General features: G+C 39.2%; 1 protein-coding gene across 1 annotated transcript in view; it reads left to right on the top strand.

Annotated features, from left to right (window-relative positions):
• Positions 1 to 27,257, top strand: part of RAB1A (RAB1A, member RAS oncogene family) — a 38,105-nt gene extending 10,848 nt beyond the window's left edge. Inside the window, exons 2-6 of the mRNA XM_036262318.1 lie at positions 5,775 to 5,847; positions 12,536 to 12,631; positions 24,001 to 24,096; positions 25,320 to 25,451; positions 26,445 to 27,257. Of these exons, the coding sequence (XP_036118211.1) occupies positions 5,775 to 5,847; positions 12,536 to 12,631; positions 24,001 to 24,096; positions 25,320 to 25,451; positions 26,445 to 26,642 (595 nt within the window). The 3' untranslated portion in view covers positions 26,643 to 27,257. The remainder of the gene's footprint in view (positions 1 to 5,774; positions 5,848 to 12,535; positions 12,632 to 24,000; positions 24,097 to 25,319; positions 25,452 to 26,444) is intronic.
• Positions 27,258 to 27,568: the final 311 nt, after the last annotated feature.

Raw genomic sequence — 27,568 nt, 5'->3', positions numbered from 1 at the left:
GGGAGGGGGAGAATGAGAGAGAGAGAGGAACACTGATCAGCTACCTCCTCCTACATGACCCCTTACTGGGGATTGAGCCCACAACCCAGGCATGTGCCCTGACCAGGAGCTGAACCAGGACCTCTCAGTCCATGGGACTACACTCAATCCACTGAGCCACACCAGCTGGGCTCCACTGATTTTTTATTTTTAGATAGAGTGGGAAGGAGGGAGGAAGGGAGAGAGAGAGAGAGAAAGAGAAACATCAGTGTGAAAGAAACACATTGATTGCCACCTGACCTCAACCAGGGCCAAGGATTGAAACTGCAACCCAGGTACATGCCCTTAACTGGGAATCGAGCCCTCCGCTCTTTGGTCCTTGGGTCAGTGCTCCAACCGCTGAGCCCAATTGGCCAGGGCCCCATTGAATTTTTTGAAATAGCAGGCCTTTTTAAAGGTATGCTTATAGCTGATATTGAAAAATTTGCATTTTGGGGCTACTGTTTGATTAAAAACTCGACATTATAGTCTTCTCCTGTTTTACTTTTTTCTTTCTTGGTATGTTTTCAAAGGGTAGAATGTTGAAAGTTGTGTTAATGTCACTCAGCTTTCTCTTGTGAAATATTCACTGACCTGTAAACGATGTCTAATAATCCAAATTTTATTGCATAAAAGAAGAAAAATATTTATCCTCATTTAATCTAAAAAGTTATAGTTGTGGCTATATTGGGAATGTGCCAGTGCTATCTGCTTACAACCTTTACCTACTCTGCCTACATAGAAATCATTTGTGTTATGGCAGGTAAGCTGAACGCACTTGTAAGGGAGTTAAGTCATTGAATAAACCCTGATTTAAAAAGTTTTTCCTCCACTTAACATCTTTTCTGGTTATAAAAGTAATACAGTATAGACTTACTGAAGACTGTTAAAAAAGAGTATAAAGAAAAACATTAATGAATTATAATACTGTAATTTAGAAGTGTCCATTTTTCCAAATCTTTTTAAGAAATGTTTTTTATTGATTTTAGAGAGAGAGGAAGAGAGAAATAGAAGCATAGATGAGAGAGAAACATCAGTGCTTCCTGCACACCACCTAGGGGAGATAGAGCTCAAAACCTGGGCATGTGGCCTGACTGGGAATCGAATTGATGGCCTCTTGGTCCATGGGACTGTGCTCAACCAACTGAGCCACACTAGCTGGGCGATATTTTCCAAATCTTTTGTGTGTATGCAAAAAATTTTTTAAAGCAAAAATGAGTTATACTAAATAAAATGTTCAATAATCTTTTCGCATAACACTTTCACATAACTGTTTCTTTTGAGATTTTAGAATTCCCAGTAGCATTTTAGATCCGGAAACCAGCAGATTTATTCCCTACTTCATATTTTATGTATACAGTTTGGTAACTTCATGAAAAGGAAAGCATTTTACTTAAATAGAATTTTGATTCAAAATCTGTTTTAGTAATTTTTTTTAATCAATAAGCAAACAAGGATATATTTATTGATTTGAGAGCGAGAGAGAGAGAAACACTGATGTGAGAGAGAAACATCCTCCTGTATGCATGCTGACCCGGGATTGAACCTGCACCCTAGGTATGTGCTCTGACCAAGAATTGAACCCCCAATCTTTTCAGGGCATGGGACAATGCTCCAACCATCTGAGCCACTCTGCCAGGGCTCTTTTAATAACTTTTCAGAAGAATATTGTTTCATGCTCTCATAATAATGACTTTGTTAAAGGTATAGAAAATGTTAGTTCTTGCATGCAAAAATGCCATAGGTAATTAAGATTATGTCTGATCATAAATAATGAAAATAGAGAGTCTCGGGTATTGCTAAAGTACACCATGAGTTGATTTACAGGAAGAACTGAAGCAAAAATAATGTTTTACTTGTTATTATTTTTTATGCCCTACCATCTAATTTTTAAAGCCTGTAAATTTCTCTGAATATTCCCCTTTCCATTCAGCTTTAATCTATCAGTCTAAACTATTTTTGCTTTCTCACTGAATTATCTACTTTAAATTAAACTATAGTACTTGTTCATGGTATTATAAATTCAAGTAGTTCAAAAGAATTTTCTCTGATTGTTTCTCAAAAGTAGCTTTGGTTTAAGTTTCCATTTTACAGATTCCAGCATGATTTATGTTTTTTATTTAACTTGAGAAAACATAAAATATCTGTTATGTTTAAGAAATATTAGGAGCCAGGTTCTCTCTCTCTCTCTTTTCTTTTTGGTTAATCCTTACCTGAGGATATTTTTTCATTGATTTTTTTTTTAGGTAGAGTGAAAGGGAGGGAGAGAGGGGGGCGGAGAGAGAGAGACAATGATGTGAGAGAGGCACATCTATTGGTTGCCTCCCACACAACCCTGACTGGGGCCAGGGATTAAGATTGAACCTGCAACCCAGGTACATGCCCTTGACTGGGAATTGAACCAGAGACCTTTCTCTCTACAGGCTGATACTCTAACTGCTGAGCCAAACCGACCAGGACTGCTATAGTATTCTTGAGTCTTTGTACCAAAATTCTGACTTGTGCTTTCTAATTTTAAATGTGCATATTGTCTATCAACATTTTTACTAGTTCTGTTCTATAAATTATAGTTACAGAAGTATCCTGAAGCAATCTCAAATCTGAATTCTCTTTAACATAAATAAACTACTACAGTAGTAGGTCATTTAAAATGTCCCAGTGCTCCTGGCTGGTGTGGCTCAGTGGACTGAGTGTTGCCCCATGGAGTGGGAGGTCCCAGTTTGATTCCTGGTCAGGGTACATGCCCGGATTTCAGGCTTTATCCGCAGTGGAGGGTGTGCAGGGGGCAGCTGATTAATGTTTGTATCTCTTTCTCCCTTTCTCTAAAAAATCAATAAAAACATATTTAAATAAATAAAAATAAAATGTCCCAGTTCAAGTAATGATCTCTAAGTGTGTGTATTCAATAAAGGGAAGAAGTTTGTGAGTTTGACTTTGTTTGCCATTCTCCATGTCTCTTGCACTGTTCAAACCAGTATTAAATAGTCTTGTTTAGCAGTGATCATCATTGTAGAGGAGTACTCAACTCTTCATATAATTTTTAATGGCTGTAAACCTTATGTTTTCAGAAACACATAAAAACTTACAAATTAATGTTTGAAATAACATTTTAAAAGATTGTGATAGCCCTGGCTGGTTTTGCTCAGTGGTTAGAGCGTTGGCCTGTGGTCCAGAGAGACCCGGGTTTGGTTCCCTCTAGAGGCATGTACCTCAGTTGCAGTTTGTCCCCGGCCCTGGTTGGGTCTTGCGGGTGGCAGCCACTCACTGTTTCTCTCTCTCTCTCTTCCTCTCTTTTCCTCCCACTCTATCTGAACAAAAAATGAAAAAAATGTCTCGGGTGAGGATAAAGGAAAACAAAAAAAGAGAATGTGATAATTTAAAAGGGTGATTTTAAAAAATTGACTATTAACCCCCTCCCCCCAACCTATAGGGGCTTTTTATAAGAGTTTATTTGAACCAAGCTGACAATATATGCTGGGTTGCAAGATCGCAGATGCTCCCGACTATTATTTTTTAGAATCCATAATGTAATTTGTAACAATTAGGAAGTATTCGTGATTTTCCAGCCTTATGATTACTCTGAAATAGAGAAATTGATCTTTAAGGTAATGAATGCTATCTCAGGCAACATCTGTGGCCCTGTGCTATTCTTTATTGTAACAGGGTCCAGTACAGCTGATTCAAGGGATGTTTTTAAATGTCTGCTGGATGGCCTAGCACTGTGCTTAGGGAGATTGGTCCATTCAGAGCATCTGTTGTGTCAAAATTTCTGTTAAAAACGAAGTAACTGTAGCGATATCAATGGTGTGATTATTCTTGTTAACTGAATTGTAAATTCTTTTTCTTTTTATCCTCACCAGAGGACATTTTTGCATTTATCCTCAGATAGAGCGGGAGGGAGAGAGGAAGGAAGAGAGAGAGAGAGAGAAACATCGATGTGAGAGAGACACATCGACTGGTTGCCTCCCACATGACCACATGACCACACAAGCCGGCCGGGGACAAACTGCAACCGAGGTACATGCCCTTAGCGGGAACTGAACCCGGGACTCTCTGGTCCGTGGGCTGACGCTCTAGCCACTGAGCCAAACCGGCCAGGGCTGAATTGTACATTCCTAACGTGTTACTTACTCATTGCTAATGTTCAGTGTTCAGCATTCTTAAGAATTTGGTCTAATTAAGGATGAAACTATCAATGGTGCTCAAGTCAATCAGAAACTGTATTACCCAATAAAAGTCGTATTATGTTTCAATCATTTATTAAGGGTAAAATTTTTACAATGAATACCTTCTCCTCTTTTTTCATTTAGGACGTCAGACTAGAAAGGCCATTAGTTACTTAGTTCATCCTGTGCTTCAGTCGAACCCTTCTTAATGACTTATTTCAAAGCTTCTTATTTCCTTCTATAACCTTTATTTTGCTGCTTACTATAGTACTTTGGATTTTTTTCCTTCCTTTCCTTGAGATATAATTAGGGAAAATAAGTGTACTGTGGTTACTTGGTGTAACCAAAAAGATAGGTTTTAAGTAATATATATCACTGTAAACATGGGTAATGTAATTGATGAATATTCACAAAGATAATCACTGCTAAAAATTTTACGTCTTGCTTACATGTAAATATGATAATTGTAATCTAAATTTAAATTGTAATATTTGGGTTTCACCTTATAAAGATAACATTAAAAAAATATAATCACAAAGAACAAAATTGAAACTCATATCTATCGTCTAAAATAATAAACCACAAATTCTGGTTTTTTTAAAAGCCTTTTGAAATTATTTAAAAGAACATACAGAACTTGTCAGAATTAGGAAGGATCTGTGAGGGATTCCTTTGGAGACCACAGGCAGATAGTCTATTGTCTTCACGTCAGTAAAGGAATCCTGAGGGATGGTCTTTGAGTCAGGCCCGGCAGTGGTCATGTACATAAATAGAGCCTAGCTTTCAATGTTGTCTGAAGAATGCTTTAATACAAGCTTAGAATGTTGGTCAAGTTGTGCGTTTTCCTGAACAGCCTTTGATTTTGCCACATCTTCAGTTTAAATTATTTATAATACAGGGTTACCAGAAGTTAAATGAACCTTTTTTTAAAAGGGGAGAACTTCCAGGTGGATGCTAGGAAAGATTCATAAAAACCACTTGGAAGATTGTTATTAAATAATGATTTGATCTTGGAATTAGGAGAAGAAATTAGTTTCATTGGCAAGAACGATTAACTTTCAGTATTGTAATACTTCAAAGGGAATGGGATTTATCTAGCATAGTTTCTTGGTGTGCCTCACTGGTTGAGCATCGACCCAAGCACTAAGAGGTCGCTGGTTCGATTCCCGACCAGGGCACATGCCCAGGTTGTGGGCCTAGTTCCCAGTGTGGGGCATGTTGCAGGAGGGGGCCAATTGATGTTCTCTCTCATTGATGTTTCTCTCTCTCCTCCCCCCCTCCCTTCCTCTCTCTCTAAAATCAAAAAGGAAAAAAAAGAAAAAAAAGAATGCCTATCACTTATATTTCCTTTATTCTTTCCTTGGAAGTAGTTCGCTGATCTCAGAGATATTGGTGGCATTCCTTACCTTACTTTTACATAATTCTGTCCTGTGCATTGAATCATCAAAAGAGCTTCTGCTGTTGGTTTCAGTTTCAAGAGCTGTAGTCTTCCTAAGTGAGCCGTTTATTATTCTTGCTATATTTTTGTTGTTGCAGAATTTACAATACAATATGCTTTATTAATGTGACTTTTTTTTTTTCTTGTTGCAGTGATTATTTATTCAAGTTGCTTCTGATTGGAGACTCTGGAGTTGGAAAGTCTTGCCTCCTTCTTAGGTTTGCAGTAAGTTGAAATTGAAATGCCTTTAAAGAAATTAATGCTGTGTATGTTTTTTAGGTAGACAAAAGATTAAACAGTTTTATTCACAATAAATTATTCCAGAATTTACATATTAAAGTCTCCAAGTATACACCCCTAGTGATACCTTGGAGTCTTAAATAAAAGAAATGTCATTGCTTTTAAAAGAAATTCAGCAAAGTGTGGTTATAAAGTCAGCGTGATAGTCTTGGTAGAGTTCAAGCAGTGTTTCATTCTAACATAGGTAGTGAGGTAAGGGGAAAATAGTTGGCCTGTGTTGAAAGTGACTTGATGGAAAACGAATTTTCAAGTAAAATTTTAGTAGAATAAAAAGAAAAAGCGAGGTCTGATGCAAACTTTTTGACAGTGGTACAGTGTTTTATATGCTGAAATTTATAGACAGATAAATGACTTTCAACCTAATGAGTAGAATTCACAGTCTCCTTTATAGTGTTTATCAACTGCCATCAAATTTAGCATGTTTTCTGTGTCACTCTCTAGATTATTGGTTCTCAAGGTGTGGACTAAAGACCTCTGGGGATTATCAAGACTCTCTCAGTGGGTATTCCATGAGATCAAAAGTATTATTCTAATAATACAAAGCTGTTAGTATTTACTCAGTAAATAATTACTTAGTACTAAAAGAAAGACATTTGCCTTTTTCACTGTGTTGACATTTGCTTTGATGATGCAAAAACAGTGGTGGGGTAAAACTGCTAGTGCATTAACACCACCATGTCAAGGTTCTGCTAAGCTCCAGATTGTATAGAGGCATTGTATTTACCTCTATTCACCCACAGGGAGGAAAACCATTTTCCCTTAAGAGTGTCTTTGATGAAACAGTAAAAACTATTTTTAAAAAAAATCTTGTTCCGCCCTGGCCGGTTTGGTTCAGCGGTTAGAGCATCGGCCTGCGGTCCTGAGAGACCTGGGTTCGGTTCCCGCTAGGGGCACGTACCTCGGTTGCAGTTTTTCCCCGTCCTGGTCGGTTGTGCGGGTGGCAGCCACTCGATGTGTTCCTTTCACGTCGATGTTTCTCTCTCTCTCTGTTCCTCTCTCTCCCTCCCACTCTACCTGAACAAAAAATGGAAAAATGTCCTCGGGTGAGGAAAAAAAAAAAAACAAAATCTTGTTCCTTCAGTATTCTTTTTTAAGTACATGTTGTGAAGAAATGAGGTATACACGTAAAATACTTTTAATGCTTACTAGAATGTGTTTGTCCCATTGTCTCAAGGAAAAGAAAAGCAAAAAAAAAAAATTTTTTATGTGAGTTTATTCCAATATTGTTGGTAATGTGGGAGAACCACCAGGTCATCCTGCAGACATCTGCTCTCAAAGTTAGATTCAGAGTCAGAGTGGTTAGGAGTAGGAGGCTTAGAGTGTAAGAAGAGAATTTGGTAAGTAGAATATAATTGGCATAGAGAAAGTCGAGATCAGAGGGTGAAGAAGGCCTTGGATATAAAGTATTTCTGACCACTTTCCATTGTGATGACAAAAGTTATCTAAATCATGCAAAGTGTTGAAATCGAAAGTGCCGTTTTCAGGCTATTGGGAGCCATTATCCAGTTTGTACTGTGGCCAGGTGGTATTAGAATAGAAAATGAGACGCCTGGGTTTAATGTCTCCCATGAGTCTGAGCTGGTCAAGGGCCTTAAGGAGACAACCCAGAGGGATGGTTTTCAGTGGGGCAGACTGGTTGTTGCCCATGGCGAATTCCCGAGAGGGGTGAGTCAGTGACAAGCCACTAAGAGTGAGGGCAGCCACTGCTCTGGTCAGGCTTGTACCATGAGAGTGAATGGGAGTCCTCTAAGCCAGGTGTCCCTAGTTAGAGGAGTCCGAGGCCAAAAGGCCATGGGGTCTCCTGGCCTTGTGCAAGGTCTTTTGAGATGTGAGATGTTAAAGGAGAGTGATGAGCCATGTATGAGCAAAAGGCTGGTCACCTACTCCTAGAGAGAGAGTGAGAGACATAAGACCCAAGAATGAATGGCTGGTCACTTACCCCAGAGAATTGGCTGGTTTTGATCGGGTGGTCTGCTACGGAAGGGAGAGACGTTCTCCCTGGCTGGCTGGGGAGGGGCCCGCAGGGCCGGGGAAAGGCACAGCCGACCTGCCACCAAAACACTCCCCCACCTTGGGTGGGGTTTGGAAGTTAGACTGCTCTCCGAGTAGCATACCTGAGGTGTCCATGGCCAGGTCGCCACCTGCTTTCCACCAGATTTACCCTCCCACATTTGGGCACCAAAGGTTAGATCGCCGAGGGAGGAACCCACGAGGCCAGAGTGATGCAGGAACAGAATTTTATTTTGGACATCTGTAAAGCAGATGGGCTGAGTCCAAAATGGCATCAGCCCAAAATTATTGTTTTACTTGAAAGAACAACTAATAGACAAACTAGAGATGTGTAGAATTGGATATTGGCAGACATTTTTTTAAATGAACTGAGATTGTCATTTCAAGGAAAATATCTGACAGCATTTGCTGCCTGTAATAAAATTCAAGCTTTCAAAGCAAAATTAGAATTTTGGAAAACTTAAAATTCACCACTGTGAGCTTGACAGCATCTCAAATACTAAATATGACTTTTCTGATAAGGTGAATGATGATAATAATGAATGTCATTAAAAATAATTTCATTAGCCCTGGCCAGTTTGGATCAGCGGTTGGAGCGTCGGCCTGTGGTCCCGAGAGACCCGGGTTCAGTTCCCGCTAAGGGCATGTACCTCGTTGCAGTTTGTCCCCGGCCCTGGTTGGTTGTGCAGATGGCAGCCATTCGATGTGTCCCTTTCACATCAATGTCCCCTCCCTCCCCCTGAACAACAACAACAAAAAAGGAAAAATGTCCTCGGGTGAGGATTAAAATAATAATAATAATAATAATAATAATAATAATAATAATAATTTCATTATAGCCCTGGCTGGTTTGGCTCAGCGGTTAGAGCGTCAGCCTGCGGTCCACAGAGATCCGGGTTGGTTCAGTTCCCGCTAAGGGCACATACCTCGGTTGCAGTTTGTCCCCGGCCCTGGTTGGATCATGCAGGTGGCAACCACTGGTTGTGTTCCATTCACTTCAATGTTTCTCTCTCCCTCCCACTCTATCTGGAAAAAAAAAGGAAAAATATCCTCAGGTGAGGATAAAAAAATAATAATAATAATTTTATTATATATCATAGTTAATGAAATCATGGAAAAAATGAAAATAACATGTAGGTGATTCTTTAATGTGTGTGAGATTATTTTCTAACAAAAAATTAGGAAAGAAGATATTGTTAAATTTGATTGCAAGCATATAAAAATGTTAGAAGACAAGTGGTACTAGCCTCCCAAAAAGTATGTGTATGTAAGGGATGATATTCTCAATAGATAAAGCACACTTACACATTAATAAGAAAAGAATGTTTCTCCTAATAGATATATGGGCAAATACATGAGTGAGCAGTTCACAAAAGAAGAAATACAAATTGCCAATGAATATAAAAAATGTTCGATTTTATTTGTAGTTAAAGTTTAAAATTAATTTTACTTAATTTTTTAAAAATTGGCAAATATTAAAATTAAGAATAATTCCTAGTATTAAATCAACAATTCTAGGTAGGTAGGAAGAATCTGGCATCTTTTGATGAAAGTGGCTATATAGCCTGAGAATTGTGTTTCAAAGAAAATCTTCTTTAAGATGCCTATTGATCTGAGTTATAGGTTTTCAGTACTGCCTACACAGTAAAATCACCTGGTAGCATTTGTAAAAATACTGATTTCTGGATCCCCAAGATAGAAATGAGGTACAAAAGGTATTATAAAGAAATGTATAATAAGCTATGGGAGCACAGAGGGAATGATCTCTTAACTATTGGCTGAGGAGTTGGAGAATGTTTGGACAGTTAGTATCGCCTGGGTTCAAAGTTGAAGAGTGTGCAGAAAGAGATAACTGAGAATTTGGACAGAAGGAAGAGCATATGTAGTGGCTCAGAGCCATGCAAGTAAGGGTCATTTAGGGAGTTACAAGAATTCTAGGAAAGCATTTATAAGTATTTTCTAACAAAACAACTGGCATGTAGAAGTACTAACTGAATGTTTATTGAATTCATTTTGTTTTCCATTCACTTTCTACAGTGCTTGATACTTAATAGACATGTAATTAAAAATAAAAATAAAAAATTTCAAAATGAGTATCTAGTGATGATGAGCAGCATTTTGTCAAATTGCATCAGTGCTTTAAAATATGTATCCTTGCACTGGCCGGTTTGGCACAGCGGTTAGAGCATTGGCCTGCTGTCCAGAGAGTCCTGGGTTCGGTTCCCGCTAAGGGCACGTACCTGGGTTGCAGTTTGTCTCCGGCCCTGGTTGGGTTGTGCGGGAGGCAGCCACTTGATGTGTCCCTTTCACGTCAATGTTTCTCTCTCTTTCTTTCTCTCCCTCTCACTCTGTCTGAGCAAAAAAAATGGAAAAATGTCTTTGAATGAGGATAAAAAAAAAAATGTATCTTTTTACACAATGATTCTACATGTGCATAAGTGTGGAATCTATGAGGAGAATAAGTCAACTACCTCTGGCCACTTAGAACTCCCTCCCTCTGATCACATTTTACAGTTTTCTTTGAAGACTTTTTTTTCAACCCTATATATTCAGCATTATCAAGACTTGCCTACACTGGCCTGTTTAATCCTTTGTTCCCCTTCTGTTTGTTGGAGTGTTGTAATGCAGATCTCAAAAGTGTCGGGTTTTTTTCCCCCTTCATACTTTGGTGTGAATTTCAAAAAACTGGACATTTCCATATAAAATAACATTGGCATTGTTAACTTAGAAAATAAATTTCCCTGATTGTTTTAGACATGTTGGTATTACAGTTGGTTTGAAGCAGGATTCAGACATGGTCCACACATCCCTTTTGGTTGTTTTGCTACTTAGTCTCTTAATCCAGCGTTTTTCCAACCTCCCACTTCTTTATTTATTTATTTTTCCTGGTACTTACTTTTTTCAGAAACCGAGGCAGTTTTCCCATAGATTGTCCAGCATTTTAGGGTTGTCACTTTGCTTCCTTATGATGTCTTTAAACTTGTTCAAATTCCTCATGTTTCTGTAATTGGAAGTAAGCCCCCAGAGCTGTGCTGTACTTATGGTACTTCTAGCCCCATGCAGCTATTTAAATTGAAACGAATTAAAGTTGAATAAAATTACAAATTCAGTTTCTTGTTCTCACTAGCCACTTGGGGCTAGTGGTTACTGTGTTAACTAGCTCAACTTATAGAACCTTTCCATCATCAAAGAAAGTTTTGTTTGATACTACAACTATTAATAGATTTAGGTTTGATTAGATTTAGGCCCATCTTTGTTATCAGAATACTTAGTAGGTAGTGCTTTGTGCTTGCTAAGATTGCTCAATGGGTTTAGGTGGTGATAGCTTGATCTCTGTATTCATATATCTTTTCACAAACATTAATAAGCACAAACACATATTAATAATTTTTTATTCCATTCTGAGTAAAAAGTCATAAAAATTTAACAGCATAAACATTGTTAAAAGCTTGTACACAAATGTTCATAGATAGTAGCATTATTCATAATAGCAAAGAAGTAGAAACAACCCAGAAGTCCATCAGCTGATGAATGGATAAACAAAATGTGATATGTATGTACAATGTATATTATTCAGCCATGAAAAGGAATGAAGTAGAAGTACTGATACATGTTGTAACATGGATGAACCTGGAAAACTTTATGCTGAGTTAAAAAATCCAGACACAAAAGGCCAAATATTATATGATTCCCTTCATATGAAATGTCCAGAACAGGCAAATCCATGAAGACATAAAGTAGATTAGTGGTTCCAGGGTCCAAGGGAAGACAAGGAAATGGAGTGACTGCTACTGGGTACAGGGTTTCATCACAGGATGATGAAAATGTTGTGGAGTTAAATAATGGTGATGGTTGCACAACCATGTGAATATACTAAAAAAACAACACCACTGAACTATACACTTTATTTTATTTTTAATTTTTTGTTCTTTATTGATTTTAGAGAGGATGGGAGAGGGAGAGAGAGATAGAAACATTGATGAGAAAGAACATCGATTGGCCGCCTCCTGTATGCCCCCATTGGGGGGATTTGGCCCACAACCTGGGCATGTGCCCTGACTGGGAATTGAACCAGTGACTTCTTGGTGCATGGGTCAACACTCAACCACTGAGCCACACTGGCCGGGCTGAATTATACACTTTAAAAGGGTAAATTTTATATTATGAGAATTTGAAAAATTCATAACTAGGAAATCAGAGTGACTTCTAAATAAATTCAGAAGAGGTGAATGACATGGTCATTACTTTGTGGTGAATAAATTGGATCTGTGGTGGGGGGAGCCTAGAGTTTCACTGATTAGCAATTAGGAAAATCATTCATAATCATTAAAAATATAAACCTTTTTCTATATAATGTATGTAAAGAATTTGCCAAGAAATGTGTGAAAAGATTAAAGAACAGCTATTGAACAGAGTCTTAAGGAAAACTGTTAAAAAGTGCTTTGTAATAAAAACATGAACCAGGTACTGGAGCAGGATGGAGTGGTTGTTCTTAACATGTTATGCCTTTTAACCTTATCAACTTTGTATATGTAGGTTAACATTATTTTCTTATTTACTCTACTGAACATTAATTTTAATCATTAACTTTTTTCCCTTTCAGGATGATACGTATACAGAAAGCTACATCAGCACTATTGGTGTGGATTTCAAAATAAGAACTATAGAGTTAGATGGGAAAACAATCAAGCTTCAAATAGTAAGTAATTTTTTGACTAGAAGTTTTCTTTGAAATTATTTTGATAAATTTAGTGTATTATTACTTTTTAATATTTAACAAAATTAAATTTAAAGTATCTTAAGAATCATGCATCTATGATAGAGTGGTAGAATAAGACTTGTTCAGATTAAAAATGGTTTCTCTAAGATTACCTTCCTCATTGAATTTTCTATTGATAAAGTGGAAAAATACATGTTTTAAGTCAAACTTGGTCCTAGTTCTTTTTCTTGTGCTTTTATCAGTGGGGTCTAAGTTCAACTTTACCTTGTCTTATAGCAAAAGTATATTGAGCATTTTCTTTATGTCTTTTACTGTGCCGAATACTGTGGAACATGAAAAAAAATCTAGGGAGAGGTCCTTTTTTTTTTTAAATCTTCACCCAAGAATATTTTTCCATTTATTTTCAGATAGAGTGGGAGGGAGGGAGGGAGAGAGAAACATCAATGTGAAAGAGACACATTGACTGGCTGCCTCCTGTATGACCCCTACCAGGGCCAGGGACAAACTGCAACCGAGATTCGTGCCCTTGACCGGAATCGAATCCGAGACTCTGGTCTGTGGGCCAACGCTGTAACCACTGAGCAAAACTGGCCAGAACAGAAGAGGTTATTAATATGTGGCTTACCTGAGTACAGTTGACCCTTAAACAGTGTTTTAACTGTGCAGGTCCACTTATACATGGATTTTTTTCCAGTTAAACTATGCAGTTCATTTGACCCATGCAGTTCAAACCCAGATTGTTTAAAGGTAATCTGGTAGTTGGGAATCTACATGTGTGGAGGGCAGACTTAAGTTATATGTGAATGTTTTAACTGTGCTATTGGTTGGCGCCCCTAACTTCTCCGTTATGCAAGGGTCACCTGCATTTATTTCTGTTGTGTTTATTACATTGTATGTACCAACTCTTAGAAACAGAATTAGCTTTTCTAACATGCTTTACAGCTCAGAAAATGGATGCTGATTTAATTACTTGCCTACAGTTCCTGGCTGAACCAAGTGACCCATAGCTCTGTCTTTAATATTTTGTGTCCCCGTGCCATCTATCTATCCTTGCAGCCCCAACCCCAATTAAAAATAGGCAATTGTTATGCCCTGGCCGGTTTGGCTCAGCGGTTAGAGCGTCGGCCTGCGGTCTGGAGAGACCCGGGTCCGGTTCCCGCTAAGGGCACGTACTTCGGTTGCAATTTGTCCCCGGCCCTGGTTGGTCGTGCGGGTGGCAGCCACTCGATGTGTCCCTTCACGTCGATGTTTCTCTCTCTCTCTCCCTTCCTCTCTCTCCCTCCCACTCTATCTGTACAAAAAATGGAAAAATATCCTCGGGTGAGGATAAAAAAAAAAAAAAAAAAAAAAAGGCAATTGTAGTAGTTCAGTTATTATCACTTTAACATGGGTCTGGGACCACCAGTGTGGACATATCTGTGGTCTTTTAAAATATTAATCTCTGGTTATCTTTTAGAAGCTGGCTATTAGTATGAGGTACCATAGAAAACCAGTACTGTTCTTTTCATAGAATTGATAGTACACTGAACTGGGAGTTCTGGATTTGGAGTCAGAAAACTTGGATTTGTTATCTTCATTCTGGTATTTACTACTTAGAGAGTCATGGGTTTAACTTCTTTTTCCTGAGACTCAGTTTCTTAATCTCCAAAGTGAGTGTGAAGATACTTGATTTACTAACTCATAAGGTAGTTGTGAGAACCAAATTTAGTAGCTTTGTGTATATGTATATGATAATGTATATGAAAACCATTTGCGCCCTGGCCAGTTTGGCTCAGCGGTTAGAGCGTCGGCCTGTGGTCCAGAGAGACCCGGGTTCGGTTCCCGCTAAGGGCACGTACTTCGGTTGCAGTTTGTCCCCGGCCCTGGTTGGTCGTGCGGGTGGCAGCCACTCGATGTGTCCCTTCACATCGATGTTTCTCTCTCTCTCTCTTCCTCTCTCTCCTTCCCGCTCTAGCTGAACAAAAAATGGAAAAATGTCCTTGGGTGAGGAAAAAAAAAAAAAAAAAAAAAAAGAAAACCATTTGTAAACTTGGGCAGTACAGTAGTCCCTCCTTATCATGGTGGATAAGTTCCAGGACCCCCAGGGGATGCCTGAAACCACAGACAGCACAGAACCCTACATATACTATGTTTTTTCCTATACTATATACATACCTATGATAAAGTTTAATTTATAAATAGGGCGCAATAAGATATTAACAATATACTTTAATAAAAGATATGTGAATGTACTCTCTCTCTCAGAATATCTTATTGTACTATGCTTACCCTTCTTGTGGTAATGTGAGATGATACAATGCCTATGTGATAAGATGGAGTGAGTTAGATATGCTGAATGAAGGGGATGATTCAGGTAAGGGGTAGGACTGAGTGTGATGATGCAAGATATCTTGCACTGCTCAGAATGGTGTGCAATTTAAAACTTAAGAATTATTTCTCAAATTTCCATTTGAAGTTTTGAACCACAGTTATCCAAGGGTAACTGAAACCGCAGAAAGTGAAACTGGATAAAGGGGGGACTATTGTACCCAAATGTTACTGATGATATGAGGTAATCTTTTTTAGTTGCTCCCTTTCTTTAAAATGACTCTGATGAGGGAAGAAAAGGGTGCATTACAAAATAATTGTTGGTGTTGCTACAAGTTAACACACTTGGTACTCCAAATTAGGACTTGCAAGGATATAGTTATCTGAGAGAGTTTGAAATACTTTAAACCATTAAACAGCTCCCTTTCATATTGACTCCTCCTCTACCCGCATAACACGTAGAACTTTATAAGTGGAATCGTATTTCAGGTGCCAGGTATAAAGTTAGAGGCATATTTCAGAAAGATGCACCCAAGTATCTTAATTACTGATGTGAATTATGCTATGTGTGATTATTGGTCTCCATAAAATTTGAATGTATGTTTGTGAAACATTCATATACTGCTACTTTCCTGTGGCTGAAACCTATGATAATAGATCACTCATTGAGTCTTCCTTTCATCTTTGGTAGGAATTTCCTTTCCCTGTCTGGTTCCTTTCTTGGAACATTTTTGGGAAGCTCATTAGTTTTTCAAGGAACCTAGTTCCATGTATAAATAACCTCTAATTGTTAATTCTTTATATTGAGCTGAAGCCAGTTTCCCTTAACTTCTAGCTCTTGTTCTTCTGCCTTTTGGAGCTGCCTGAATGAGATTAATTTCTGTTGGCACCTGCCCTTTATTTTTATTTTTTAAAAATTGCTTTTCATTTTTCAATTGAAAAATGACAGTTGACATATAATATTATGTTAATTTCATATGTACAACCCAGTGATTAGACATTATGTAACTTATTAAGTGATCATCCCCATAAATCTTTTACCCATTTGACACCAGATAGTTATTAGAATATTACTGACTATCTTTTGATGACTATTCCCTAACTACCAATTTGTACTTCTTCTTTTTTTTAAAGAACTTTATTTTTTTTCTTACTGATTTTTAGAGAGAGAGAGGAAGGTAGAGGGAGAGAGAGAGACAGAAACATCAATGAGAGAGAACATTGATTGGCTGCCTCCTGCATGCCCCACACTGGAGATTTGGCCCACAACCTGGGCATGTGCCCTGACTAGGAATCGAACCTGCAACCTCTTGGTGCATTGGTTGATGCTCAGCCACTGAGCCACACTGGCCAGGCTCAATGTGTATTTCTTAATTTCTTCCCCTTTTTAACCCATCCCACCCCCCATCTGGCAACTGTCAAAATGTCTTGAGTTTGTTTCTGTTGTGCTTGTTCATTTATTTTGTTATTTTTAGATGTTGATAGATATGTATTTATTGCCATTTTATTGTTTGTGTTTTTTTATCTTTTTTTCTTTCTTATTCCTTCTTCAAGAAGACCCTTTTTTAAAAATATTTTTTCTTTATTGATTTGAGAGAGAGGAAGGGAGGAGGGAGAGAGAAACAGAAACATCAGTGAGAGAGAATATCGATTGGCTGCTTTCTGCATGCCCCCCACTGGGGATCTGGCCCAAACCTGGGCATGTGCCCTGACCAGGAATTGAACTGGCAACATCTTGATGCATGGCTCAATGGTCAACCAGTGAGCCACACCAGCGGGGCTTCAAGAAGACCCTTTAACACAGTGGTTCTCAACCTTCCTAATGCCGCAACTCTTTAATACAGTTCCTCATGTTGTGGTGACTCCCAACCATAAAATTATTTTTGTTGCTACTTCATACCTGTAATTTTGCTACTGTTATGTCTTAGGCGACCTCTGTGAAAGGGTCTTTCGACCCCAGAAGGGGTCTCAACCTACGGGTTGAGAACTGCTGCATAACATTTCATGTAATACTGGTTTGTTAGTGATGAACTCCTTCAGGTTTTTCTTGTCTTTATCTGTCTTTCTATTCTAAATGATAGCTTTGCTGGGTAGAGTAATCTTATTTGTAGGTCTTGTAGGTTGTTGCTTTACATCACTTAAATATTTTTTGCCAGTCCCTTCTGGCCTTTAAAGCTTCTGTTGAGAAATTAGTTGACAGTCTTGTGGGAGCTCCCTTATAGGTGTCTACTTTTTTCTTGCTGCTTTTAAGATTCTCTTTTTGGCCTGACAGGTGTGGCCTAGTGGATTGAGCATCGTCCCATGGACTGAGAGGTTCCAGTTTGATTCCTGGTCAGGGCACATATCCAGGTTGTAGGCTTGGTCGCCAGTAGGAGTGTGTGCAGGAGGCAGCCAATATTTCTCTCTCAGGTTGATGTTTCTATCTCTCTCTTCCTCTCTAAAAAACCAACTATATATATATGTGTGTGTGTGTGTGTATATATATATTTTTATATATATATATATATATAAATAAATAAATAAATTCTCTGTCTTTCATTATGCGTTTTAATTATGTGTCTTGGTGTGAGCCACTTTGGGTTCCTCTTATTTGGGGACTCTCTGGGTTTCCTGGACTTGTATGTCTATGTCCTTCACCAGGTTAGGAAAGTTTTCTGCCATTATTTTTTCAAATAGGTTTTCAAATTTTTTATCTCTCTCTTCTCCTTCCAGCACCCCCATGATGCGAATGTTGGTATTCTTGAAGTTGTCCTGGAGGCTCCTTACACTATCCTCTTTTTTTTTTGGATACTTTTTTCTTTTCTGATTAGGTGTTTGTTTTTGTTTTCTCTCTTATATTCCAAATTGCTGATATGATTCTTGGCTTCTTCGGCTCTACTATTGATTCCCTGTAAATTACTTTTTTTTTTTTTTTTTGGTACGTGCCCCTAGCGGGAAGCGAACCCAGGACTCTCTGGTCCGCAGGCCTACACTCCAACCGCTGAGCCAGACTGGCCAGGGCTTTAAATTATTCTTCATTTGGGTTAGTGTATTCTTCATTTCTGACTGGTTCTTTTTTATGGCTTCCATGTCTTTTTTTTTATGCTGTTGAGGTTCTCACCAAGTTCATCTGCTTTTCCCCTAAGTTCATTAAGCATCCTTATAACCATAATTTTGTTGTTGTTGTTAATCCCCTCTCCAAGGGAGGGAGGGAGGGAGAAACATCAATGTGAGAAAAACACATTGATCAGTTACCTACCACACCACCCCAGTCAAGGTTGATGATTGAACCTGCAACCCAGGTACTCGCCCTTGACTGGGAATCAGACCCACAACTCTGGTCCGCAGGCCGACTCTCTAACCGCTGAGCCAGACAGATCAGGGCTATAACCAGTATTTTGAACTCTGCATCTAGTAGATTGCTTGTCTCCATTTCATTTAGTTGTTTTTATGGGGTTTTGTTCAGTTCTTCATTCGGAACGTTTCTTTGTCTCATCATTTTGGCAGCCTCCTTGTGTTTGTTTCTATGTATTAGGTAGAGCTGCTACATCGCCCATGCTTGGAAGAGTGGCCTAATGTAGTAGGTGTTCTGTAGGGTCCAGTGGCACAGCCTCCCGGTTGACCCAGGCTGGACATTCTAGGTGCACCCCTTGTGTGGGCTGTGCACACCCTCTTGATGTAGGTGAGCCTTGATTGATGTTGGCATGTCAGTGGGAGGGATTTACTTCCAGGCCAATTGGCTACAAGGACTGACTGGGACCACCATGTTCACCTTATAGAAAAGGATTTACTTCTGGTGCCCACTGAGTCTGCCCCTTGAGTGTGTTGTTTGTGGAGGTGGTTGAGTGGTGCTTAGATGTCATCTGAAGTTGTCCACTGGGTGTGCTGGCTCTGGGGCTACCCGGAGGTGTAGGCCAATGTCAGCTGCGCCTATGTTCTGCCCAGGGTCACCGGGCATGAGCTACAAAATGATCTGCAGATGACTGCTACTTGTGCTGGGCTTGGAGGTGCCCAGGAGAGACGTAGCTGTGAACCAAGGCCACTGCCACTGGTGTCAGGCCTCAGGCCACTTAGAGGTATGAAGCATGCTGAGGCCAGATGCTGCTTGTTTGAGAGATTTTAGGAAAGCCTGAAGCATGAGCCAAGACAGGCCATTCCTATGGAAAAGGCACTGGCAAGTTTGGTGGGGCTGGTTCTCAGGGAATCATGGGGGCGTGGGATAGCCAGGCTGACGGAGACCCAGATATGGCACCTATCTTCTGGCTCTGTGTAGGGAGAGTTCAGAAAAGGAACAGTGGCCTCTGATAGCACTTCTGTCTGGGAGAAAGATGCCCCTCTAGTTCTCACCCTGATGCCAGACAATTCAGTCCCTCCTTGTTATGTGCCTAGTGCCTTTCAAGCTGCTGCCCCAGTGCTGGAGCCCAGAGGGAGTGAGTCTGAGTAAATCTGTGCTTGGGCCCTTTAATAGGAACTCCAGCAGCCCTCTGTCTCACTCAGCCACAATCTCTGCTGTTTGTTTGTTTGTTTATCCTCACCTGAGAACATTTTTGCATTTATCCTCACATAGAGTAGGAGGGAGAGAGAGAGAAAAACATCGATGTGAGAGAAACATACCTAGTGGTTGCCACCCACACCACCCCAACTGGGGCCGGGGACAAACTGCACCCGAGGTACATGCCCTTAGTGGGAACAGAACCCAGGCCTCTCTGGTCCGTGAGCTGACACTCCAACCGCTGAGCCAAACCGGCCAGGCCTCTGCTGGTTTTTAGTCAGAAGTTAATGGGGACTTGCCTTCCTGGCACTGGACCCCTTGTTCCTTGGGGGTGGGGTCCTGGCAGCCAAGGTATCCCTCCCAGTTTTTGTGTGCCACACATGGGTGTGGGAACAGCCCAGCCCTTTCCATGTCTCTGCCTCTTCTACCAGTATTGCTGTGGCTTCTTTATATCCTTAGCTGTAGGACTTCAGTTCAGCTATATTTCAGGCATTTGTGCAGATGGTTGTTCCATAGTTTAGTTGTAATTTTGATGTGGTTGTGGGAGGATATGAATTCTGCCCAGCCTACCCTTTAGATTGATCTTATCACAACCCCTACATCTGAAATTAGTTATTCCTTTCTGGAAGCATATTTTCCAAACCTTTTACAATTTGAGTTACTCTGTGTTTTATTTATTTTAGTTTTTTCTTTATTGATTTTAGAGAGAGAGGAAAGGAGAAGGAGAGAGAGATAGAAACATCGACGAGAGAGAACATTGATTAACTGGCTCCTGCATGCCCCCCATTGGGGATCAGGCCCACAACCTGTGCATGTGCCCTGACCGGGAATCAAACCGTGACCTCTTGGTGCATGGGTTGACCCTCAACGACTGAGCCATACCGGCCAGGCGTGTTTTATTTCTTTTTTTCTCTTGCATTTTATAAGTGCCTTTTGTTAAAATGTGATTCCTGAAATCAAATACAATGTAGTTCAAACAGTGTGGACTATAGGAGATAAATCCTCTCTTAATTTGGACTCTGAACTTCTTTGTTCCCCCCTTTTGGACTTCAGAGACTCATGGCCTTTTCTCTTCGTTAATCCATTCAAGGTTAGAAAAAAGTGCCAGAATTTACTACATTTGCTGTATCAGTTGATTTACCTACTAGTTTAGACCTTATGGCTTTGGGTTTGTTTGTACTCTCTCTCTTTTTTTTAACCTCACCCAAGGACATTTTTGCATTTATCTTCAGATAGAGCGGGAGGGAGTGGAGGAAAGAGAGAGAGAGAAACATGGATGTGTGAGAGACACATCGACTGGTTGCCTGCCACCCACACCACCCCGACTGGGGCTGGGGACAAACCACAACTGAGGTACATGCCCTTAGCAGGAACTGAACCCAGGACTATCTGGTCCGCAGGCCGACGCTCTAACCACTGAGCAAAACTGGCCAGGGCTGTTTATACTTTTTTTTAAAGAAAGTCTTATACTTTGTGACTATTGTTTTTAAATCTGAATATTAGGTTTTACTTTAAACCCATTTACATTTCATCTTGCTTATCATGAGTTATCCTTCCAAGTTTTCTAGGTCTTTAAAAATTATTGTGTTGATCTGTATTTTATTGATCTTTTCAGCTTTTCCTTTTCAAGTGTGCCATCTGGGTCTTTATCAGTCAGCAGGGCAGGGCAGCTTCCAGACCCACAGCGTGAAGGTATCCTTCTGTGATTGTTTGTTCATTGATGAAGCATTTATGGAAATGCTTACATCATAACAGCCACTCAAAGAGATTCGAGGTTATAGAGATAAATGATTAACATAGCCTCATAGGCGGAGATCCCATTTCAGTGGGAGAGAGAGATGGAAAATCAGTTACCCTGTGATTATGAGGGGTAATGAGGATTATGTACAAAGGGTGATCAATTACAGCGGTAGGTGCTGTTAGGACGTGGGGTCAGGAGAGTTTTCAAAGGTTGCAAGGAGACATCAGAAATTTTACTCTTTGGCCCTGGCCGTTTTGGCTCAGCGGTTGGAGCGTCGGCCTGCGGTACAGAGAGACCCGGGTTCAGTTTCCGCTAAGGGAACGTACCTCGGTTGCAGTTTGTACCCGGCCCTGGTTGGTCGTGCGGGTGGCAGCCACTCGATGTGTCCCTTCACATCGATGTTTCTCTCTCTCTCTCTTCCTCTCTCTCCCTCCTGCTCTATCTGAACAAAAAATGGAAAAATGTCCTCAGGTGAGGATAAAAAAAAAAAAAAAAAAAGAAAAAGAAATTTTACTCTTTGGATGCCATTGGTTAGTCAGCTACAATTCTTTGTTAACATTTGTTCATAAACAATTTCTTCCTTGTTTTGTGTTATCTTTGTGCAAGGGGTTCGTGGGTGGAGAAGAGAATGGAGTACTTTCTTCTGTATATAATCTTCATTACCACTCACAGAGTAACTGATTTTCTCATGTTTATCTCTCCCACTGAAATGAGATCTCCTAAGAGGGTTATGTCTCATTCACCTCTCTAACCTTGCATCTGAGTGCCTGGTGTAGTGTAAGCATTTCCATAATATTTTATTGAGCAGCTTTTACAGTCAGGCATTCTGCTAGGCATTTTACAGACATTAGTTCATTTAAACCTATTTAGCAATTCTATAAGGTGAGTGACACCTAGGGTTTATAGATGAGGAAAATATTAGGTGACTGTCCCTAGCATTAAATAACCAGGAACCTAGACTTGATATTTTGAAATCAGATTGGCTTGACTCCAAAGCTCATGCTTTTCCAAGGATATCCTGAAAAACTTTGATGTTCTTTACTGATACAGATCTAAAGTCTTTTAAGCTCTCAGGCCAGTATTTAGAACAAAAAAGGTAATGAAGCTGTTGTGACTTGTTTTTGTTTTAGATTGGTGATGTTAACTTTATTTGCTTCACTAATTTTTCCCCTGGAATATATTAAATTATAGACATTATTATAAGTTCGTATGCATCTCTATTTTTCTATGTAACCATCATCACATATAAAAAAATTGACACCAAAGCCTCAATATTATCTAATATCCAGTCTATATTCAAATTTCCCCAAATTTTCAACTTGTTTTTTTCTTTTATCCTCACCCGAGAATATTTTTTCATTTTTTGTTCAGATAGAGCGGGAGGAAGAGAGAGAGAGAAACATCAACGTGAAAGGTATACATTGAGTGGCTGCCACCCGCATGACCCAAGCAGGGCCGGGGACAAACTGCAACCGAAGTATATGGCCTTAGCAGGAACCGAACCCGGGTCTCTCTGGACCGCAGGCCGACGCTCTAACCGCTGAGCAAAACCAGCCAGGGCTTTCAACTTGTTTTTAACAGCATGATTTCCATTGGGTTCTGGGAAAAGAAATTATTTCACTGAGTGCTCTTGAAACAGTTTTTTTTTTTTTTTTTAATTTAATTTTGCCATTTAAAATGTTGAGTGGATTAATGTCACATTCACAGATATACTCCAAAACTTTATAATTCCCTCCCCATAAAGCCTATTGCATCTTAATCTCCACTTGTCTAAGGCTTCAAGTCCATTTATTTTACAGTAACCATTGTTTCCCCATCAATCAGGATGTTACTTTTTACCGGTATTGTAGGTGTTACCTTTTACCAGTGGGGTAGGTAGCTATTCTAGTTATATAAAAAATATTTTTTTAGGTATGTTTTTATTGATTTTAGAGAGGGAGAAACATCAGTTGGCTGCCTCCTGCACACCCTTACTGGGGATTGATTGAGCCCACAATCTGGGCATGTGCCTGACTAGGTATTGAACCCGTGACCTCTCAGTTCAACTATCTGAACCACACTTGCCAGGGCTAATTATACAGTTTTTTTTAAAGAGGCCATTATCTAAGAACAATTTAAATAAAATTCTCATTGCCCTTGTTAAAACTAAGACTTTTAAAATCTTAACAATTGAGTTTCCCTGAATTAAAACCCAGAACTTTAATGTAGTAATTTAAATGAGTATTTGTTTTTGGTGTTTAGGCCTAAATCATTGAAGTGTGGCAAATTGCTCTTAAAATGAATTTTATAACAGTATTTTGAATCATTTTCCATACATTGTTTTTCCTAGGATTAAGAGAGTATCTTCCACAGATGGTTAAACTGCTGTCTTGTCTGGTAGTTATCTTAGATCCTTTCAGTGCTTTCCATGATGCTAAAACATGCTAGCAAGTAATACTGTCTTATGTTGCGTATACTGTGTTAAAGAGGTGTTCGGCCAGTAGTCTTCCTAAAGTCATTCTGTTTCTGCCATCATACTGAATGTCTTGCACAGTGCTAAGGGCTGTAGGGAATATGAAAAGTATGACACAGTTCCTAATCTCAAAGAGCTTGTAATATTGGTAGCATTACCACAAGCTAAATTGTAGGCACTGCCTTCTTTTCTAGACCTTCAGGTAGTTGGGAGTTACCATATACAATTTATAGTGTGAGCACTAAGGGCTGATGTTTCCATATCAAACCCCGGTCATTTCTGTAACTGTGTAAACTAAACTGTTCTCTCTTCTCCTCCCCTTTCCCCCAACTTGATCTTAATGGAATTGTTTGGATTTCTTGATTATTTTATAATAGTGGGACACAGCAGGCCAAGAAAGATTTCGAACAATCACCTCCAGTTATTACAGAGGCGCCCATGGCATCATAGTTGTGTATGACGTGACAGATCAGGTAAGTTCCAGGAGGAAATTGTGCTATAGTGGCCAGGTAGGAAGTTACTATTTGATAAATGCCCATCCATATTATTTACATGGCTAAAAACTTTGCTTCCAAATAAGTAAATCACATAAACATTATTTGGGTACCTAATGAATTGGTCAACCAAAATTTCGTATTATTTTCCTTAAGTAAATAGAAAATTTAGTAATTGGCTTTACATTTGCTTTCAAGGGACTCTGGTTATATTTATTATCAACTAAATAACTGACCATTTTGGCAAGAGTTTATAGGGAGCTGTGGGTTGTTTGGCTTATTCCATGTTCTTGATGTTAAGTATTACTGAATTTGCCTGGTAGACTTCTCAGAATTGTCAAAAGCCAAGATTATGGGTCTCTTCCTGTAGAAGATATGGCTCAGAAATAGGATGAGCTAGAGGAAGATTTTAGGGAGATAAAGAATATCTGAAGATTAGCTTTGGAGAGAAGGTGAGGGCAGGTGTAGGGATAGTGTGAAGAATGTGGTCCAAGGACCATAACTATTGTTTTGATTAGAAAATTTCATTTTTTTTTTTTCTATCAAAGAATAAAAGATAAATGTTCAGAACTTATTTTTCTTGTAGCAGATGTTAAATCTCACCTCAGCTATGATATCATAGCTAATTAGGAGATAACTGGAATCATAAGACTTTAAATTCAATGCAGTGAGAGGTATTGAGTGATACAAGAGAAAAAATGGTGCTAATTTAAAAAAATCTCCAGTCATTGCTGTGAAATATTTAAAAATAAAAAATTTCTTCTCCTTAATATGACTGCAGAAAAGAAAACAAACATCTTTACTTTGGACCCATTTATTTAATACTATTTTGAGTCTCGAATAGTAACAATAAGCTATCTATCCATAGCTTATTAAGTGTTACTGTTAACACTTAAAAATTTGAAGTCAAATTTCAGTTCAGATTTGAACTATATATAGTGTGATGCTGAGCTATTTTTCTCTGTCAAATAAGGTATTTTTATCTTGTAGCCTTTAAATTCTAATTTCTTATTTATTTAGGGATGGCTATTTTAATGTTATCAGTCACTTCTTAGCCAGCACTATAGTTATTATTTGGAGCTAGTGGTTTTATTCATTATTCTTAGGTCAAGAAAGACACTTCTGTTTATCACTCGCTTCATTAGAGCAGTTGTTGTAGAGGAGAACTATATTATCATTCTTAAAAATGTCTGTCTTCTTAGGAGTCCTTCAATAATGTTAAACAGTGGCTGCAGGAAATAGATCGTTATGCTAGTGAAAACGTCAACAAGTTGTTGGTAGGGAACAAATGTGATCTGACCACAAAGAAAGTAGTCGACTACACAACAGCAAAGGTATGTTTAAAGTTTGATTTTTAAACTGAAATTTGAAGGTGTTGAATTTGAATTATGTATGGGTGTGGAGTCATACAATGATTACAATTTTGCTTTTAAAAATGTTTCTATTCATCTTTTTAGAGAGGAAGGGAGAGATAGAAACATTGATGTGAGAGAAACATGAATCGGCTGCCTCCTGCACACCCTCTACTGGAGATCGAGGCCACACCTGGGCATGTGCCCCGACCGCGAATCAAATCAGGACCTCTCAGTCTATGGAACCATGCTCAGTGAACACTGAGCCACACCGGCTGGGCACACGACCTTTTGCTTTTAAAATGTGAACTAGAACCCTGACTGGTTTGGCTCACTGGTTAGAGCATTGGCCCGTGGACCAAAGGGTCACACGGGTTTGATTCCCTGTTAAGGGCATGTACCTGGGTTGCAGGTTCCACCCCCAGCCTCAGTCGGGGTCCTCCAGGAGGCAACCAATCAATGTGTTTTTGTTACATTGATGTCTCCCTGTCTGTCTCTCTCTTCCCCCTACCCCTTCTTCCTATCTAAAAATCAGTAAAAAGTATCCTCAGGTGCCGATTAATAAAAAAATAAAATAAAAATGAAATGTGCACGAGAATACATTGACATGACAAATTCTTTTTTTAATCCTCACCCTAGGATATTTTTCTGTTTATCTTCAGATAAAGTGGGAGGGAGAAAAAGGGAGAGAGAAACAGCGACATGAGACACATTGACTGGTTGCCTCCCACATGACCCTGACCAGGTCCGGGACGAACCACAACCGAGGTATGTGCCCTAGGCCAGAATTGAACCTGCGACTCATTGGTCTGCGGGCTGACGCTCTAACCGCTGACTGGCAGGGCGACATGATACATTCTTAATGGTGTCTGCTTGGATTCGGAAATTTAGTCTTTCCTCACTGCCCATTTTAGATAGAAATGCACTAAATGAAAAAGATTTTTCAATGTTAATTGTGCCTTACTATTCTCTTAGGAATTTGCTGATTCCCTTGGAATTCCATTTTTGGAAACCAGTGCTAAGAATGCAACGAATGTAGAACAGTCTTTCATGACAATGGCAGCTGAGATTAAAAAGCGAATGGGTCCTGGAGCAACAGCTGGTGGTGCAGAGAAGTCCAATGTTAAAATTCAGAGCACTCCGGTGAAGCAGTCAGGTGGAGGTTGCTGCTAAAATTTGCCTCCGTCTTTTTCTCACAGCAATGAATTTGCAATCTGAACCCAAGTGAAAAAACAAAATTGCCTGAATTGTACTGTATGTAGCTGCACTACAACAGATTCTTACCGTCTCCACAAAGGTCAGAGATTGTAAATGGTCAATACTGACTTTTTTTTTATTCCCTTGACTCAAGACAGCTAACTTCATTTTCAGAACTGTTTTAAACCTTTGTGTGCTGGTTTATAAAATAATGTGTGTAATCCTTGTTGCTTTTCTGATACCAGACTGTTTCCCGTGGTTGGTTAGAATATCTTTTGTTTTGATGTTTATATTGGCATGTTTAGATGTCAGGTTTAGTCTTCTGAAGATGAAGTTCAGCCATTTTGTATCAAACAGCACAACCAGTGTCTGTCACTTTCCATGCATACAGTTTAGTGAGATGTTATATGTAAGATCTGATTTGCTAGTTCTTCCTTGTAGAGTTATAAACGGAAAGATTACACTATCTGATTAATAGTTTCTTCATACTCTGCATATAATTTGTGGCTGCAGAATATTGTAATTTGTTGCACACTATGTAACAAAACAACTGAAGATATGTTTAATAAATATTGTACTTATTGGAAGTAATATCCAACCGTATGGTGATAAGTATTGTTTTAATTCTTATGGTTAAAGGGAAATAGAACCTTGTATTATTCTTAAAACATCCATTTGTGTGTGCAACCAGGGCATTGTAGTAGACCTACCTTAGAGCAGCATCCAATATGCCTTCCAGATATTATACCCAATAAATGACCTTGGGAAGCTTTGTGTTGGGTAGGGATTTAATCAAGCTTAGTGGTTCAAAGATTAAATTGTATGGAAAACAAGTTTAGGATGTATGCTGTCTAGCCTGTTATCTCTGATCCTTCTCTAAAACCATCTGAAATGGCTCCATT

Source organism: Molossus molossus, unplaced genomic scaffold, assembly GCF_014108415.1.
Source record: "Molossus molossus isolate mMolMol1 unplaced genomic scaffold, mMolMol1.p scaffold_m16_p_15, whole genome shotgun sequence".
NCBI lineage: Eukaryota > Metazoa > Chordata > Mammalia > Chiroptera > Molossidae > Molossus > Molossus molossus.
Note: the sequence above shows the minus strand (reverse complement) of the source record. Positions and strands in the feature narration are given on the sequence as shown.